At 36.8% G+C, this 19,465-nt stretch overlaps 1 protein-coding gene and 2 pseudogenes across 2 annotated transcripts; 1 reads left to right on the top strand and 2 right to left on the bottom strand.

The window, feature by feature from the left end:
* Positions 1–445: 445 nt before the first annotated feature.
* On the bottom strand, positions 446–5,042 carry LOC125211337 (cation/H(+) antiporter 18-like). 2 transcript variants are annotated; one of them, XM_048111071.2, is made up of 3 exons: positions 4,843–5,042; positions 3,872–4,106; positions 446–3,291 (listed from the first exon to the last, which is right to left on the bottom strand). In XM_048111071.2, exons 2-3 carry the CDS (start codon positions 4,064–4,066, stop codon positions 1,093–1,095), a joined length of 2,394 nt encoding a protein of 797 aa, XP_047967028.2. In that variant the 5' UTR covers positions 4,067–4,106; positions 4,843–5,042; the 3' UTR covers positions 446–1,092. The 2 variants fall into 2 exon arrangements, with proteins under 2 accessions (XP_047967028.2, XP_047967027.2); XM_048111070.2 differs by lacking the exon at positions 4,843–5,042 and having other exon boundaries at positions 3,872–4,389.
* Positions 5,043–11,869: 6,827 nt separating this feature from the next.
* Positions 11,870–12,745, top strand: LOC125211046 (dirigent protein-like; annotated as a pseudogene).
* Positions 12,746–13,804: 1,059 nt separating this feature from the next.
* Positions 13,805–16,539, bottom strand: LOC125210245 (wall-associated receptor kinase 2-like; annotated as a pseudogene).
* Positions 16,540–19,465: the final 2,926 nt, after the last annotated feature.

The raw sequence follows: 19,465 nt of genomic DNA, 5'->3' as shown, positions 1-19,465 counted from the left end.
GTTTAAGTTCATTTATTGACTTTGTATCAACAATTTTTTCATGTTCTTTGTTCTATTTAACAGTAAGTGTATAACTAAAGGAATAACCAATTGTTAGTTTTATTAGTAGATGATGACATATAGGTTGATTTTGTATTTTTAAAGCTATAAGTATATGAACTAACTAACAAATTTAAAGAATTCTATAATTATCATCATATATTAAGGTTTGAATACGTAATATTCTTAAATTTAAATTTCGGAATCATCTTTTTTATATCTTGGATAAAAAAAATCATAAAAAAAAAATTAGATGTAATCAAGATTGAATGTTTCATTCATGATTTAGTTGGAAACTTATGTTGATATTAAACTATTACGGTTTGAGTTCATTCGGAGACATCCAAAATATTGGAATGATATAGAGAAAATTTAAATTTCTCGTGCACAAGATGACATTCATAAATAGAGAATTATAATATTATTAGTGATTAATCACCTAATCACATTAAAAAAACTAATTATAGAAGGTGGGCCTCTGATGGATCCGAGCCTAGTACGGGCTGGGTCTGGGCCGGTCCTGAGTCTGGGCTGGGCTTCGGATGGTCTAGGGCCTGGGTTTACAAAATGACCCAATTGGTGCCCATCTCAACTGATGAGCCCAGCCTAGGCCCACTTCATTTCACTGGTGGGCCGGGCCTGAGCCGGGCAGTCCAGCCCCGTTGACAACTCTAAATAGGGTACTTGTGAGTACCCGATCCAAAAAAAATTAAATACCCATCACCCAAAATTTGGCTTGATTCTCCACCCGATGCTCAATCCGAAAAATATTTTAGATGCCAGATTATTTCATACAGGTATATGGACCCGATGAATCAAGTACCCTAAAAACAATCCAATTTCCAAGCTCTATCTGTTTCTTTGTGATCAACCGCTGCATTATACATCATGAATAAACGAATGCTAAAAATTTCAGCTTCTGTATTTTCCATCACTTGGATATCTAATTTGAAAAATATATTTACTAATCTTCAACTAGAAATTCTAATGTCAACAAATAACATACATACCATCTTATATGGTAACAAACTTTGCACAATTATTGCAAATCAATTAATCCGACGACTCATCTGCTATCCTAAGCGAATGAAGCGAGTCACCAGTCAGCTGCACCCGATACTGCTGCACCACCAGCACCGACGGAACCGTCGAGAATTCCGACGAAATCAGCAAATTCCCAACCGGTCCAAGCTCAGGGCAGTCGTTGTGGCTCTTAAGAGCCGCCGCCAGTTGCCCCTCCGGCATTCTCCCCACCACAAACAGATTGCACCGATCATGCCCTCGCATTGCCTCCACCGCCTCCGCCGCATTCCTCACCACCACCTCTTCCAATCTAATCGATCCATTCTTCCTCACTTTCTCCTTCAATAACTCCTCATCCTCTGATTTAGCCTCCACCGAGCCGTCCCGCTCACCCAAGTCCACCCGGATAGCATCTCCGGCCAGGCCGGGGTCCACGACGAAGCGTACAACGTTGAACCTTATCCCGGGGTGCTCCGCCATGAGGGCCCCGTACGACAGAGCCTCCCGATCATCGGGTCCACCGAAGAAAAAGGTCGCGACCGTGTAGTCAACGTTGCTCGCGGCCACGTAGGCCTTCCCGCCCAGTCCTCGGTCAACGAATATCGCGACCGAGCACGGGGCGTGCTCGAGAACCCTCCGGTTCACCTGCCTGAAATCGGACCGGGTCGTCTCGAGCCGCCCGTCCAGCCTCTGGTGCTTGTGGAACGGGAGCACGATCATCGCCGCCTTCTTCCTGGCGGCCCCGTTGCATATGTCGACGTGCATGCTCGACATGGCCGACATGGCGGTCGCAGGATGGACCGAGACGTGGCTCAGCTGCTCAAACGCCTCAAAGGCGATTTCGACTTGGTTCGGGTCGGATTTACGGTTCCGGTTCCAAAACGGCATCCCGTTGCTCCTCCCCTTGTGCACCATCACTATGGCGGAGGATCTCTCCGAAAGCTCCATCATGTGCATCGCGTAGACACGGAGGCCGTGTTTGTTCCCCGTGCCACGCGACACCTCCATGAGGTTGATCAAGGATGCTATGTTCCTTGTGCTGTGGAAACAGATCAGGAGACGGAGCTGAGAGTTCTGCTCCGTCTCCTTTTTCTGTATCACCCGCCGCTTGTACTCGGATGTCGCCATCCGAGCCGGCTTGTATATCGTCACGACAATTGGCGTCGTGACGAAAGTTGTGAACAATGCCATTAACACCATAATTGCAAATGTTTGATCATTCAAAACTCCCCTGTCTTTCCCAATGTTTAAGACAATTAGCTCCACTAAACCTTTGGTGTTCATCAAAAATCCAAGAGTTACAGCCTGCTTGAAAGGGATCTTACATAAGAGAGAGACCACAACAGTGCCAATGACTTTTCCCAAGCAAGCTGTGAATATGACTAAGATGAGGAGCCCCCATGAATTAGCCCCTTGAATGGTTGCCACATTCGTCTTCAAACCACTCGACACGAAATACAGGGGAAGAAACAGACCCGAGACGAGATCCTCGACCTTTTCGACAAGTGCACCGGTGAAGGCTCCGTGCTTAGGGACGAGAACACCGAGGACGAACGCCCCAAAAAGCGCGTGGATCCCAATAGCATCGGTCACAAATCCGGCCGCCAAAACAGCAGCTAATGTAGCACAAATGTATACCTCGTCCACTTGCTGCCCCTCGGGGCAGCGTTGTGACATCCATTTAAAAACCGGGGGCGCAACAAATATGCACAGGATTATAAACCCGGACCCGCACAGGAACACCCACACGGCCACTAGGGGGGAATGGCCCGTGCCTGACAAGGCGATGGCCAGAGCGAGTAAAACCCAAGCAGCAACGTCGTTGACAGCAGCAGCGGACATGGCCATCCGGCCTACATCGGTGGTTAGCAGCTTCAGCTCGGCCAATATGCGCGCCAAGACCGGGAAGGCGGTGATGGAGAGGGCGACACCCATGAATATGAGAAACGGGGCCTGGCTTACGCCCGTGGAGATGGTGGCTCTGAACACGAATGATGTGCCGATGCCAAGAGCGAATGGGAGAGTGATTCCGGCTAGGGCGATGCTGAGGGCTGCTTTCCCGGTCCTACGGAGAGATGCTGGGTCAATTTCGAGGCCAACGAGGAAGAGGAAGAAGAGGAGGCCGAGATTGGCGACGGTGTCCAACACTGTGAGGCTCCGTTCTGGGAAAATGGTGTGGAGATACTTCTCATTCCGGCCTAAAACTGATGGACCTAAGATTATTCCTCCCTGCCAAAATCATATTTAATTTCAATTTGTTATACCAGTGTTACTTAATTGGTTTTTTTTGCAATTGATATTTTCCAAGTTTCAATTAGAGTACGTAACAAATGCTTCAACACATAAAAATCAGGCTCCAATCCATAATTGTTCTAGTGATAATATGGTTAATGTCCGAGACCAAAGGTATCAGGTTCGAGTCCACCGTGATTCTAGCTTCAACTCTGAGTTTCACATAGACATCATGAGAAAAGGCACTACAGAGCATGTGAATAAAATTATTCTTGGAATCTCAGCTACTTCAGTTTTGGCTAAAAGGGGCATCTAAAAAGTTCAATTTTAACTACTTCTATTTAGAAGGAACCAAACCAATGGTGGGAATAAAAAAATCCCAAGCACTACACACTACATAAAAAAGCAAGGGTTGTGAAGTAAAGATATGAGAAAAGGGACTAAAGAAGGTTTTCCTTAAAAGTTAACAAAAAAAAGTGCTATAACCCACACACACATAATGGGAATATACTAGGAATATCATCATCATGTGGTGGTGGTTGTGATTGCAACAAAAGGAAAGAGCAAGAACACTCACAATAATCTCAGCAACGACGCGCGGTTGTCTCAACGGCCTTAGGAAATAGGCGAGCACTCGGGTGAGCACAACGACGAGGCATATCTGCACTATAAGAAGAGGGAGCGCGTAATCGAGAGGATCGTCTCCTTGGAAGACTCCATTAGAAGTTGCCTTCATTGGCGCTGCACACTTTATTGTTCCATTCGATGCCATTTTTTTTTACAAACAATTTTTTCTTAGCACTTTAATTTTGCTGCATCACAATTCAAGAAATCATCACACTTCAGATATACTTATACTTAAAACAGAAAGAAAAAATTGAGGAACATTGGCTGCAACTAATTGAGAGTTGCAAAATGCCAAAATTCAACTTGTTTTTAGTTGACTTCAGTTCACACAGTTTGAAATGAGAAGTTTCAGAGAGTTTTCTTTTCAACACATGAATTTATGACACACGTCCAAATAGAGGTGTATTGCAAGGATATTTCGTCAAGTTGCTGCAAAATGAGTTGCAAATAAGTAAAATTATTCAATATGGAAGAAAAAATGGATTTAGTCTTTAAAGTCAATGAATTAATGTAGATTAATTATTTCGGATCTCTTTGACTATATCGTAAATCTTCATGATCAGAAAATAAATCCTATGTAAATATTTGAACCTATTGAATATAATTACGACAAAACATAGATACGAAATTTAATATGAATCAATCTGATAGTGATCCGGATTCCAATAGATAAATTAAATCTGAATTATTTTAAATATTAGCAAATCTAAAATCTGCTAATTTGGTGTTTACTTGCAGATCGAAACCATTATCTATTTTTCTAAAAAAGTGTGCCTGCGAAAGAAAACGATTTATTGACCATTAATGTCACGAAACGTTATTATTTTTACACATACTCGCATTCAATTTTTTTTGCAATGTGTATATGTTCAGACTTAGTTGAAGTGAAGGTTAACTTATCTGTAAATACATAAAACTAACCTTAATTTTGTTGGATCGCCCGAGTGTTTTTGGAAGAAGATTGTGTGTCACCTTGAGATATCTTCAAACAGGCTATCGTCGAAGAGAGAGATTAAGCTTTAAGAAAAGGATATGGTGATAGAGATGGAGAATTTTGGGAGAGTTCCATACTTGCAACAAACTGAACAGTCAAGTATTTATTAGTCTTGATACGTCAGTCACTCACAAATCTAAAAGGAATTGAGTTCTTTTCCTATACTGATAAATAAATAGAAAATTAAAGATTATCAAACAATTCTAAAAGGAACTTGTTTTTCTAATTTATAGATAAAGGTGAACTAGAGACCATTTAACCAGTTTTATCAATAGGACCATGGGCCCATATATTAAATTTCTCTTTATTCTCTGTTAGATAAGTCCATTCGGTCAGAATAATTATCGGTAGGGATAAAATGCAAACTTATATATTGTACAAACTTAAAACTGCTCAACACAATTTCAACACAGTTTCAATACAATATCAACACAGTGTAATATTTCAAGATTTTAATGTCTACACAATATCAACACAATATCAACACAACATCAATCATTGACTACCGTTGAAATTCTGTTAACATTTTCATATTGATGATTTTTTGTGATCTGTTGACATTTTTCAATAATTCAGATCATAGTTTTGAGTTTGTACTATATTTAAAATTTTCATTTGATCACGTCCCCTTATATATATTTGTAGTATCAAGCTATTTTATCTCATCATTGTTCTTTGTTGGATAAGACATATTCGGTCATAATATCGATTCATTCTCATCATATTTATGGCATCACATTACTTTTTAATTGCATTTTTTTTAAGAAACAATATCTATAACCCATGATCTTTGCATAAACTATTTATCTATATTTATGGCATCACATTTAGTTTTGATTTATTTTTCTTTCTATACAATTTATTTACTATAAATCTAATTAAATTAAATTTACAATTTGAATAAAATATCAAGTTCATTAAAATTTGAATTTAATTAAACAAAAAAATATGTATATTTTAAATTAATACTCAACAATTAAAAAAAATTGCAAAAATTAAAAAAAAATGGAAATAGAAATACAAATGAAATAAAAAAGAATAATATAATTAAAACAAAGATTAAGAGACATTTGAATTAGAATATTTATCTAATGTATTTTCACAAATAGTATTAGAATATTTATCTAATGTATTTTCTATTTATACATTCGTGACTTCTCACTCCAAACGAATATTTTTGGAAATTCAAAGTAAACGTTCAAGCTGTGCATATTATTGCAAGAAAAGTCTTATTGTGTCTCTGAATGGTTGTCTTCAAAACCTACCATCCATCAACATGTGTTGATATGTTATCAGATCTTTATATTTGACAATTGAACGAATAATAAGCTATTGGAATTTTCTACTCATATAATTTACAACTTTACAAGCCAATAACTCCCTCCGTCCTAAGATATTACACCCATATACCATTTTGGGTTGTCCCAACACACTTGAGTCATTTTTATTTATGGTAAAAATTTATTTTATTATCAACTTCACTTACATCATTAAACAATATTTTCTAAATTCCTGTGCCCAAAAGAAAGTGGTCTAATATCTTAAGATGGAGGGAGTAGTTAGGTTATATAGTGACATATATGGAGGAGAATCCTCTCTTTATCGTGTATCATCTCTGACCATATTAACACTATTACAACTTTGATTTAGATTCGGATATAAATTGTTAAAACTAAATAAAGAAATTACACTCTTATGAATTATGATTAGAAGTAATTAAGTTCTCAAAGATCGATATGCAGGGAAATAATATATACTCCGTAAAAGGAAAGATAAATGAAGAGTGGATCAAAAATCAAAATATTGTCCTCCTACCACATACTATTTTGTTTTATACCGACAAAGGGAAATAAACTCTATATCTCACAAAATTATACTCCCCCGTCCACAAAAAATAATCTCATTTTTAAAAATAATTTCATTTTTAAAAATAAATAATTTCTCTCTCATACTTTATTCACTTTTTCACATTGATCTCTCATACTTTACTTAATTACTTTTTCTGCATATCTCTCTAACTTTACCTATTTTTAATACTTTTATCTTATTTTACCAATTTTTAGTTAAAATTCGTGTCGTCCTCCACGTTCGAGAGAATTTTTTTTGAATGGAGGAAGTAGTAGAATTGAGAAGAGAAGAACGACGAGAGAATAAATTTTACCTCAGGTAATCTACGCGGTTATCAAATGTATTTTCATTGGAATTTTATTTGTGGCATGACCTATAGCAATAAAAATAAACTCCATATTGTCACTATTCCGACAGCACCCATAATATGGGTAAGAATAGGGGTGAGAAAAAAAACCCGAAAATCGAATATCCGAACCGAACCAAACCAAACCGAAATTTTGAAATTCAGTTTGATTTTTTCGATTTTTCAGTTCGGTTCGGTTCGGGCGGAAAAAAAACTGAAAAACGAAAAACTGAATTATATTTTAAATATAATATTATATATATTTATTCTATTAATTTAGTATATTATATCATATACATAATATATATTCTTTTATTATATTTTTATATAATATGTATTATATATATTCTATTAATTTTATATTATATATATTTATATTCTATTAGTATACATAAAACAAAATAAATTTTATATATATATATATATATATAGTATTTTTTTTTTCAGTTTTTTGGTTTTTTTTTTAAAATTTCGGTTTTTCGGTTTGGTTCGGTTTTTTAAGTTAGGTTTTTGTTTTTTCAATTTTTCGGTTCGGTTCGGTTCGGTTTCAATTTTAGCCTAAATTCAATTTTTCGGGTTCGGTTCGATTTGGGCGAAAAACCGAACCGAAACCTGAACGAACTTTGTTTTCCATTAAAATTTTGCTTCCCACAACTGAGGTCGATCCTTGAATCTTTCTTTAAAATTTTCATTTCTTAATTTTCATATTCTTTGTTATTTCATAAAGTTTGCAATTATTTAATTAAAATATAAAATTATTTAAATAATACTTCCTCCGGTCGCCATGAGGCCATGACCCTTGATCGTGCGGATTTTAAGAATTTGTCACGACTTTATGAAAGAAAGTGGGTGAACAGAATGAGTTAGTGGAATATTGAATCCAGTCCTTATTAAAAATAGTAAAAGTGAAAGGGACATTTATTGGGGTCCGTTTTAATAAGAAATATAGAATATTTAATGGAAATGAGAGGGTAAAAATTTATCCAAATTATGTTCATTAAGTTTATATGTTAACAAACACTAGAAACTCAGAAGAAAATGAATAAAAAATGAAATTAATAATGTTGGACGTTATGGGTTTTGAAGCCAGGTTTAAATTGTGTATATTATTAATTTAATTAAATGTATTAATTGTGAGTTTATAAGTTCACATTACTTTATCCTGTATTTTATTGTACGTTGAGGAGATATTATCTTTCACCCTAATTTTAAAATACGAAAAAATATTTTTTGATTATCTGAAAATAATTTGAATTTCGATAATATTTTTGACAAAATATAATTTGGAGTCTGTTTCATTTTCTTAAAATTAGAATTTCCACTTAAATATTGAACAATATTATAGTCAACGTACTTTTTCACATTCGCCCTACATCAACTAATTTCACTATCATAAGATTCTAAACCACTCAATCAAAATTATTACTACACGTAGACATGACCGACACAACTTAAACACGAATTAAAAGAATTCATAAGAAACAGACTACGAATTAAAGTGTTTCTATTTTTAATAAATGGGTGAAGTATATAAGGAATACTACTATACATTCTTCAAAATTTAAGTTAGAGAAAAAGTAAATAATAGTTAAAGTTAAAACTGAAATTTCCCTCTAAGTTAAGGTTCTAAATTTCTAATCTACAATAAATTAAAGCACATAAATTTAAAATCCGGAATACCATTTTATGCAGGGGCGGACGTACTAAGAGGCATGAGGTCCCTTGAAACCCCCAACCATTTGTCTTTTTACCATATATTTTATATTTATAAGACAAATCATGAGATATAGAGGGCGATTTCTGATGCTGGGTTTATATTGTTGATTTTTGCCTAACTACAATACTTCATGGATTACCGTATATTTCTCATTGATTTTGTGTGGGTAATTTACCCCTTACATTCAAAATATTTCATTAATGTTACAAATTGACACAAAAAGCTTTATAAGTTGACATGAATCATACAAAAAGTCTTATTAGTATTTTAATTTAATACATTCTATTAAAATATTTTAAACACAGTTGTTTTAAACTAAATCACATTCTGAGGAAAAAAAAACAAAACTAATACACATTCTGAATGCGTTTTCAGTTGATATATTTTGATTCGGAAGTTTGATTATTCCACATCATTTTTAAAGTCGTAGTTTAGTTTGAGTACTCCAACTCAATATTTAAACTTTGTAGCGTAGTATAGGTAAACTTACTTTTAGTCTAGGTTAAACAAGAGTAAAATATAAAAATATATACAATTTTTATTTGATATGTTCCATAAAATATATGTTCCATTTTTCAAAAATTATACATTAACTTATTTACAACTTAATTATTATACCATCATTAAACACTACTAATAATACGAGTCTCATTATCCACTAACACTACTTAACTATCCTTCTCCTCCTCTCTTTTACTTTATCAATTTTATCTTAATTTTCGTGTCATATTAATTGTTCATATTTTTATATGACGGAAGGAGTATTTTGTTGATTAAAAGTTCATCGATGGAAATTTTTAGTTCTTCTTTTAATCAAAATTTTGAATTCTATGACTTAGTGGAATAAATTTTTAGTTCTTTCTTTTAATCAAATTTTTGAATGCTATGACTTATTGGTTTAATTTGTAAATATGCCATGTTGCTTTAACTGCTTATGCATTTTATGTATGACAGCTTTTTACTGTTTATTTTTACACAAGGGGTTTCGATGTTGTTCTCATGAATGATGGAATTTTGAAAATTAAAATATATCACTAACTACATAAGTGTGGTTATTTTTTTTTATATATTTATCCCACCTATCCATATAGTTAACATATAATGGACGGCGTTAAATAATTTTAATAGATTGTATTAAATTAAATACTAATGAAACTTTTTTGTATGATTCATGTCAACTTAAAATTTTTTGGTATTAATTTAAAACATGACAAGACATTGTGTATGCAAGGTGTAATTACCTTGGTTTTGTAGTAGTAATTTATTTATAGGGAGTATATAATTTGTAATTTCTCCTACTAGATTTTATCATAGTTAGATTATTCAATTTTATAATAGTTAATTTATTTCTCTAATTTTGACAGTTAATTCATTTCTCTAATTTTTATAGTTAATTCATTAGCAAGTTAATAAAGTAATCTATGGTTTTTTTAACTAGTGATTTTGTGTAATTTTATTTATTTTTTCATTTTTGTTAATATTGTTATGATAAGATCATAAAGTTATGCCCATAAATATGATATTTTTCATATTATTTTATTTTTTCGATTCTCATATTTTATTTTGTCAGACTAGTAATGATATTTATAATTTAAGATTAAAAATAGTTGTAATTCGTTAGCCTTATAAATATACATATATGTCATATAATATTTGTAAATTTAATTTTAAAGTTATGTTGTAGTATAATTTTAAAAACAATATTCTTCAATTGTTTAGGTCGGGACTGTTTTCGGCATTCGTTGACACAAAAAATTATACTACAACAATTGTTAACAATAATTTGGACCCCTCAATATTGGAATCCTGCGTCCATCACTGATTATATGTTGTACTTCCTCCGTTCCATAGTAATAGAGGCATTTCATTTTGCGCACTCGTTTTGAAAAAATAATTATAAATAGTTAAAGTGGAGAAAAAGTAAAGTAAGAGACAAAATATTATAGATAAGACTCTTCTCTACATCATTCTTTCTCTTACTTTACTTTTTCTCCATTTTAACTATTTATAATTATTTTTTCAAAACGAGTGTGCAAAATGGAATGCCTCTATTACTATGGAACAAAGGGAGTAGTATTTTTTTCAAACACAAAGATTAGTTTGGTTTTATAGATTTGTATAGTTTGAACTTATTCCTAAAAGATGGCTAACTTTGATTCTTGATTGGAAGAACGAATTCACTCGTAACATACTAACATGCGTGTGGGGTTTTTGAACAAGTTGATGTAGTCAATTGTTTTTGTGTTTTTCTTTCCTTTTGACCCTACACTAGTCCATATGTGAAGAATTATTCCTGGCAAAATATGCGATTTAGTTTCTTCTTCTTTCCCCCTGCTTTAAACGTGGAATCTTGCGCTCTTGTTGAAAGTGCATCATTTTTGTGACATTGAGTACTACATATTAACAAACTTTTTCAGAAAAATACTGAAATAGAAAGAGAAAAAAGGTTATGAATTTTTAGTTTATTGAATAAAATTTCATCTTATCACAAATATTGTAAAGAATTCGAGAACCAAACTAGGATCGCTAAACATAGAAAGCTATAATTAACTCTTAAATTTGATGTTACTGTTGTTAGATTAATATTTTTTATTTGGTTAGATAAATTCTAAATCAGAATATCAAATGTCATTTTTAAATGGAAATAAATAATAATTTATTACGCTATTGTAAAAAAAATTATTTTTATGATAAAACTATGAAAAAAATAAATCAATGGTGGGACTTTAAGAATGAAATAACAATAATCGAATATTGGATCTATTAATGAGTTTGGACTATATTATTAAGAAAAAAAAATTTATAATACAAAATTAACACTATTTTCTCGAATTGCGAAGCGACGACCGATTCTATCGAAATTGGCTTCATCTAATCATTAAAATTTAAACAAGTTCACCTGCATCCCCCAACTCCCTTTCCCAACGCCCATTATCACACTTAATAATCTACTTCACACTAATACTCTTCTACTACTACTAACATCAAGTAGGACTATAGTCTTTAATTTTGTTAACATATCTCTAAGGAGCCCTTGCCCATAATGGCCACTACATCAAAATTAATGACCATTTTCTTTTGCCTCCTCGTCACCGCCGCTCGCGGTAGCCGGAAACCCCACCCCGGCCCCTGTGCCAACAACTCGTCTTTTATTTCCACGACACCCTCTACAATGGGCACAATTACGAGAATGCCACCTCCCACCACAAAAAAATGCAAGATACTGACGGAATTAGTGACGGAATCCAATAGCTCAACAACCTGTGACAAAATTAGTGATTGAAAAGTGTCGGTCACTAATTAATGATAGATTACTCCGTCACTAATGCCAAGTAGTCGCCTACAGTTTCCATCATAGTAAATTTAGTGAGATGATGGAAAAACCATCTCTAAAACTTTTTACCGACGAGTTTATTAATGATGGATCTGCCCAATATTGATCTGTCACTAATCTGTTTAGCGAAGAAATTTCACTGATTAGTGATAGATTTTTCCGTCACTAATTGGCGACTTTTTTGTAGTGTCCAGATCATCGGGTCCCCACAGTGAGGTAACAAGACCACTGTGGCGACGCCCTACAACTTTGGCGATTTGGTGGCGTTCGACGACCCCATAACCCTAGACAACAACTTGCACTCTCCCCCAGTGCTGCGCCCAGGGCATGTATTTGTACGACCACAAGAGCACATACGGCGCGTGGCTCAGCTTCTCGTTCTTCTTCAACTCCACTGACTACGTGGGCACGTTGAACTTCGCGGGGGCGGACCCGTTGATGAACAAGACTAGGGACATTTCGGTCATTGGAGGCACCGGCAATTTTTTCATGGCTCGAGGCGTCGCTACTTTATCAACGGATTCAATTGAAGGAGATGTTTACTTTAGGCTTCGAGTTGAAATCAATTTGAATGAATGCTGGTAGATTATTGAGATGTTTTTCTCCTAATAAGTCGAGCTTTATATGGCCTACAAGGATAACTAATTATGGTTTCTAGTGTCAATTTTGTAACCATTAATAAGGATTTTCTCTGTGTACTTATTTTCTTGTTTGATTATTGTTGTTTTAATTTTCTATGATGGTTGTTGTCACAGTATTGTGTGCTACTTAATTATATATTGTTCCATGAGATGCTGTAAAATGTCAAGTACACATTAAAATTACTTATAAAAATGTTATGGACATGTAACACTAAAACAGAAATATGTCACTTGTAATGGGACGTGGGACGGATGAACGGTGTACTTAGTATAGAAACTTGTAATGGGACGTGGGACGGATGAACGGCGTACTTAGTATAGAAACTTGTAATGGGACGTGGGACGGATGAACGGTGTACTTAGTATAGAAAACTCTCTGCCACACAAATTCTATTTTGCTTTGTCATCTTAATTTAACTGATAAATAAATGTAGAAAATTCATCTTAGATGCATGCGATTGGTACTTGGAGAAAAATGAACATTTAAGCAGTCGAAAGTCAAAGACGATGCTGAAACGTGTAAGCTTGATGGAAGGATAAATGAGCTATCAATCTTTAATTTGGATATTGAGTAATTGGAACGTTCATAACTACTTGATCCAGCGCTTTATAGATTAATTTATGCACTTTTTATTTGCTAGCTCTAAATTTATCTATGTAAACAATTATAGTAGTATCACACATTATCGATTTTGTGAAAATGAAAGGTGACCTCTCCCTCCATATTGTAAAAATGTAAATATAAAAACACAGTCCATAATCAATATCTATCATCTCATCCTTCACTTTGTAAGATTATCAATAAATTTCTCCAAATTCTTATAGGATATATATGACCCCCATATTGGTTCTGTTGGAAAGGACATAATCATACTTTCTTTATATGCTGATCTTTTATTTGTTTTCTGGATTTGAATCCCGTTATTGTTTATGTATGTGCATACTTAAGAACTAAGCACTTTTAAAACTAAAATTATTCAATATCAACATACACTAGGCTTAATATACAAAAAGCACAATATATGAAACAAATACTACCAAATTGCACCATATTGAAAGAAAAACTAATTAATAACAATACCCAACATGCATACATTCATAGATAAATGCCTATACTCAAAGTAATTTCTCATCTTCCACCATTGATTGGCAACACAATATGATCCCTGCAGACGCTATCATATCCCGAACTTGAGCTCACACCACTCATTCCATTGTAGTCAATTGGAAGCAAAGACACTGCCTCTTCTTCGGTGTCTACAACATCACGTTCCCATGAGTGCTTCCCTCCGAGCATTAGTCCTTCGAGTTCCATTGCTACCTCCTTCATACTAGGCCTATTTTCGCCTTTCACGTTCAAGCACTCTTTTGCTAGCTTAGCAACTGCAGATATTTGCTCTGTATTTCCCACACACACAATATTATCATCAACAATTCCAAACAACTTATCCTGTTTCAGAACAAAAAGGAAATAGTTAGCTAGACTCTTTTCCTCAACCGGTCTATCTAAGCTCAATGCTCTCCGCCCCGTTATTAGCTCCAAGAGAACCACACCAAAGCTATAAACATCGCTCTTCTCTGTCAATTGGTTCGTTTGCATATATTCAGGATCAAGGTATCCAAAAGTCCCTTGTACGATAGTGGATAGTTGTGCAAGATCAACAGGAACCAACTTTGAAGATCCAAAATCCGACACCTTTGCTGTGAAAGTATGGTCTAGAAGGATGTTGTCCGACTTGACATCTCTATGTATGATTGGAGTAGAAGCGGAAGAGTGCAAATATGAGAGCACCCCTGCAGTTTCCGCAGCAATCTTCAAACGCATGTTCCAGTCCAGAACACGCGCCTTAGCCTCATTGTGCAAGTGCGAAGAGAGGGTGCCATTGCTTATGAACTCGTAGACTAGGAGGGGTGTGTTGGTTTCAAGGCAACAACCAAGCAGTGTAACTACATTCCTATGGTTGATTTGAGACAGAACAATCACCTCGTTGATGAACTGCTCGATTTGTGTGGGATCAACTCTTATAGACCTCTTGATCGCAACTGTTCTTCTGTCCGCTAACACGCCTTTGTACACTGTACCAAAGCCGCCTCGACCAATGATCATACTGCTGTGGAAGTTGTTGGTGGCCATTTGTAGCTTGGATGAGCTGAAGATGATGATCATCTCCGGTGAGGCTTCTCTTCTAGCGAGCTTCTCCTGCAACATATGCCCGCCGTTTTGGAGGAAGAATTTTGACTTGGTCTTTTTCTGTGATCTTCTCTTGAGTTCCAATAAGAGGAGGATGACAGCAAGTAGCAGAGCAATAATCCCACCAGCAACTACTGTTTGTTTGTTTACAACAAGCTAAAATGTGAGTATATGTTCGAAGAAGCAAGAATCATATCCAAGAAAAGAATATTCCCTTTGCCCCCAATAATTGTCCACTTTGGTTCCGGCACGAGTTTTAAGAAAGGTAAAGGAAAGTGGGTTGAAATAGTCAGTAGAATATGAGTCCCACATTTATATACTAGTTTTATAATAAATGTGAGTGGAATAAGTTAGTGGAATGGCAAAAGTGAACAACTAGTAGGAGGAGGGAGTAATTAAATATTACCAATGGAGATAGAGGCAATCTTGATATTCTGTTTCTTTGAGCAGCCATATTCACCTCTTCCATCACCATCGTATTTCTTGGGACAAGAACATGTGTAACTCCCTTGAGTATTATAGCAATACTCACTCTTGGTGCATTTATGTGTCTTATCTGCGCATTCATCAATATCTGCAAACGAACATTTCTTAACACAGTATTCAGGAAATACAAAGAGAAATAAAGAATGGTAGGCAAATATACCTATACATCCATCAGTTAGATAAGGATTTCCTTTGAATCCGTCGCTGCAACGACAGTTGTAGCCATGGCCATTTTCGGGGTTGTAGCAATCAGAGTTTGCACTGAGGCAGGCATGGGCGGTGGCCTTTTCGCACGTCTCATTCCCGATGTACCAATCAACCACCATAGGAAGTTCGGTAACGTTGAACAGGTTGGTGAGATTATCCTTTGAAAACTTGAAGGCAGTGTCCTCAGCGAAAAAGGCATAGCTACAGTTGCTGAAGTAGGAAATACTACTATAATTGGAATAGCTGCTGAAGTTGGAAATACTACTATAATTGAAATAGCTCCAGACCTCAACTTCAAGATTCCACACATCGTCAGGAATGATAGTCTGGCAACACCCCGCGCCCGCACACTCCCCTTCCGTTACATCATCCAGGGAGCTGCACATAGCGGTTCAGCCAGTCGTGAAACCACGGTTCAGCCTATTCCCTGACACGTAGCCATAGGCATCGCATCCCACGATAGTGAACTTATTCGCAGTGTTGCTCACCGTGAAATATTTAGTGAGCTTTAGAGATGGTTTGTTGCTGATATAACTTTGGCCATTTTTAATGTAATTTTTGGCTGTGAACTGCAGCAATTTGAGGTGGCCGTCGAGGGATAGATCTGTGATTTCGATATCAGCTTCCATCCAGAAGAGCTTTGAAGTTGTGGGGTTGCAAGTCACCCAGAATTCTCTAGCGAGGTAGCATTCTTGTGTGGTGCCGAAAGGGAAGGGGATGCGTATGTCGCCACAAGTATCGATGCAGTTGGGCTTAGCTAAGGGGGAATTCTTTGTTGCTAGCGAGGACGCTAACATGAACATGCTCAACACGATTAACATGTGCATATCTTTTACTCTCTCAAACACCATCATTATACTTGATCGCAATGAATAACAACACAACACAATATGGAGTTATATAGATATAATTGTTCTACGTTATCAATCAAGTCTTTGCATTTGGTCCAAGTCTTGCAGCGTGTTGTTCCTCACCCAAAATATGGGCTCCATTTTCGTCGGATACGAGATTTTGATATGAGGTAGAACTTAGAAGTAAAATGGAAAAATACTACTCCCTCCATCCCTAATAATTTGTCACCATTTGACCCACGGATTTTAAGAAATGTAATAGAAAGTGGATTGAAAAGGCTAGTGAAATATGCGGTCCACTACGGAAAGGTGACAAATTTTTTGGGGATGGACGAAACTGAAAATAAGTGGCAAATTTTCATGAACGGAGGGAGTAGTAGTAACCCTTTTGAGATTAAAAAAATGAAAAATTATACCCACAATTATTAAATAATACTCCATCCGTTCTCATAACTATATGTATTCTTTCCCTTTTAGATTGTCCCACAAGAATATGTTCTTTATTTGGAAACTCTTTTCTCTATATGAGGTGAGACTCATTCTCCACTACAATACTTTAATTACTTTTTTTCTATTTTTCTCTTATTTTATTAATTGTGCATTAAAATTCATGCTTAATAAAAATGCACATTTCTTGTGGGACGGAGGGAGTATTAGTACCCTTTTAAGACAGTTTTAACCCATGCACCGCCGATGCACGAGCTAGCTACTGTCAGCATTGTAGAAACCATTATAATGCAAATGCAATTATAAATTCAACTCATACTTATACGAAACGTATATTTGATCAAACACAATTATGGACACAAACACATGTAGAAGGGGGAGAGGTTTAAGCGATTTTTTTTTTAATTTTCCATATAATATTATCGGACTTTATGTATTTTATAAGAATATTTATTGTGCAAAAGCCCATATAAACATATAATCATAAAAAATGTGTATCAAAAGTATTATTCCGATATTTTCAACTTGAAATTTAAAATGTCACCATAACAATTTTCTTCGTACGCGTCTGATTAAGTCTGGATTTTGATTTTCATTTATGAGTTTGTAGTTTCTAGATTTACGACGGAATCCAATGGTTTTGTACGAGAAAGGAAAGACACAAGTTTTGTTGGGTCGAATCGAATGAGAGTATATAAGAAATAGATTCATGTACAAGTCGTTGAATTAGTCTTCCTGCACTGCGTCTTCTTCATTATTAATTAAGATGTGCATTGCGACACTGAGGGTATCTCCACCGGCGCCCCTCCCGGTCGCCCGTCGGCGACGTCCGACCGGACGTCCGCCGTAGGGAGCGGGAAGGGCGCCCACGCCCGTCCCGAGTACCCCTGTGATGGGCTCGCCCCTCGCGTCGACGTCCGACCGGACGTCCGCCACTGTGGCGAAGGTCGGACGTCCCGGACGGACGTCCGGAATTTTTAATTTTTTTTTTATAAAAAAAAACTCTATAAATAGGGTTCCCCCAACTTCATTTCATTCACACTACTTGTGTTGACAAGTTTCTCTCTCTAACCTCTTTTTTCAATTATCTATAATGGCGAGTAGTCGTGCGGGTGGTAGTGGCGGAGGCGCTAGTGATAGTGATGGTTATAGTGATGACGAATTGGATCTCGCTGTGCAAGAGGCGATTGATCGACGGCTCCAGCAGAGGCAGCAGCGGCGGCAGCAGGCGGCGGCGGCCGTGCCTCGGCCGATCCATCGCCGACGGCATGTACCCCGGGACCACATTGCTGCACATATTCGGTTGTATAAGGACTACTTTGCTCCGCAGCCGCATTTTGGGGATGCCTTATTCCGCCGACGTTTTAGGATGCATCGTCCTCTGTTTATGCATATCGTTGGTGCATTAGAGAGAAGGTACGAGTTTTTCAGGATCAGGAGGATGCGGCTGCCAAACTCGGACACACGCCAATACAGAAGTGTACGGCCGCAATCAGGCAACTGGCGTACGGAGGCCCGACCGACATGTTCAACGAGTACCTCCACATTGGGGAGTCTTCAGCCGTCGAGTGTCTGTTGGAGTTTTGCGCGGGCGTTAGAGCGATATTCGGGGAGAGGTATCTTCGGCGTCCGAGCTCCGAAGACTGCCAGCGGCTGATTAATATGCACGGGTTGGTGCACGGGTTCCCTGGGATGTTGGGCAGCATCGATTGTATGCATTGGGAGTGGAGGAACTGCCCCGCCGCCTGGAAGGGGATACACACTTTCGGCTTCAAAGCCAAGCATTCCACGATGATCCTTGAAGCTCCAGAGTTGATGGGCGATGGTGAGGGGTCTGGCACGGCAGTGGTATATTCCCAACATCGGCGACATCATGTACGCGTGTATCATTTTGCACACCATGATTGTCGAAAGTGAAGGGGACGAACTGACTCAGTGGACCAACGAAGATGACACGGGTGCCGGTCCAAGCCACGGCGTGGCCACCGCGAATGTGAACATGGGGGTACCTCATGGAGAGGTTGAGCGGTTGCGTGCATTTGCCGACATGCGGCAAAGAAATGCCCATATTCGACTTCAGGAGGATATCATCGAAGAGGTTTGGACGCGGAGGGGTTGACACTGATGTGGTTGTTTTTTTTTCTATCTACTATGTAATTTTTTTTTTTCGAATGATGTATGTTTTTTTTTAAATGAAATATTCGTATTTCCCGTTCGTATTTGTGTAGAATTTAATTCCGTGAATTTTAATTTTAATTTGGAATTAATTTAATAGTGGGAAGGGCTATTGGGAAGGGCTAGTGCAGTGGGAAGGGCTAGTGATGTGGCAGTGGAATGGGAAGGGCTAGTGCTGACGTGACATGCAGTTTTTATGGGAAGGGATAGTGGAGGGGCGAGTGGGAGGGGCGCACCGGAGTTACCCTGACATTCATCTACTTGGTCACCCTGACCTTTCTCTTTTTTCCAATGCTTTCTTACCTAA

The sequence above is a fragment of the Salvia hispanica genome, chromosome 3, assembly GCF_029641045.1.
Source record: "Salvia hispanica isolate PSC_SH4W2 chromosome 3, Shi_PSC_v1, whole genome shotgun sequence".
NCBI lineage: Eukaryota > Viridiplantae > Streptophyta > Magnoliopsida > Lamiales > Lamiaceae > Salvia > Salvia hispanica.
This window is presented reverse-complemented; position numbering and strand designations above follow the sequence as displayed.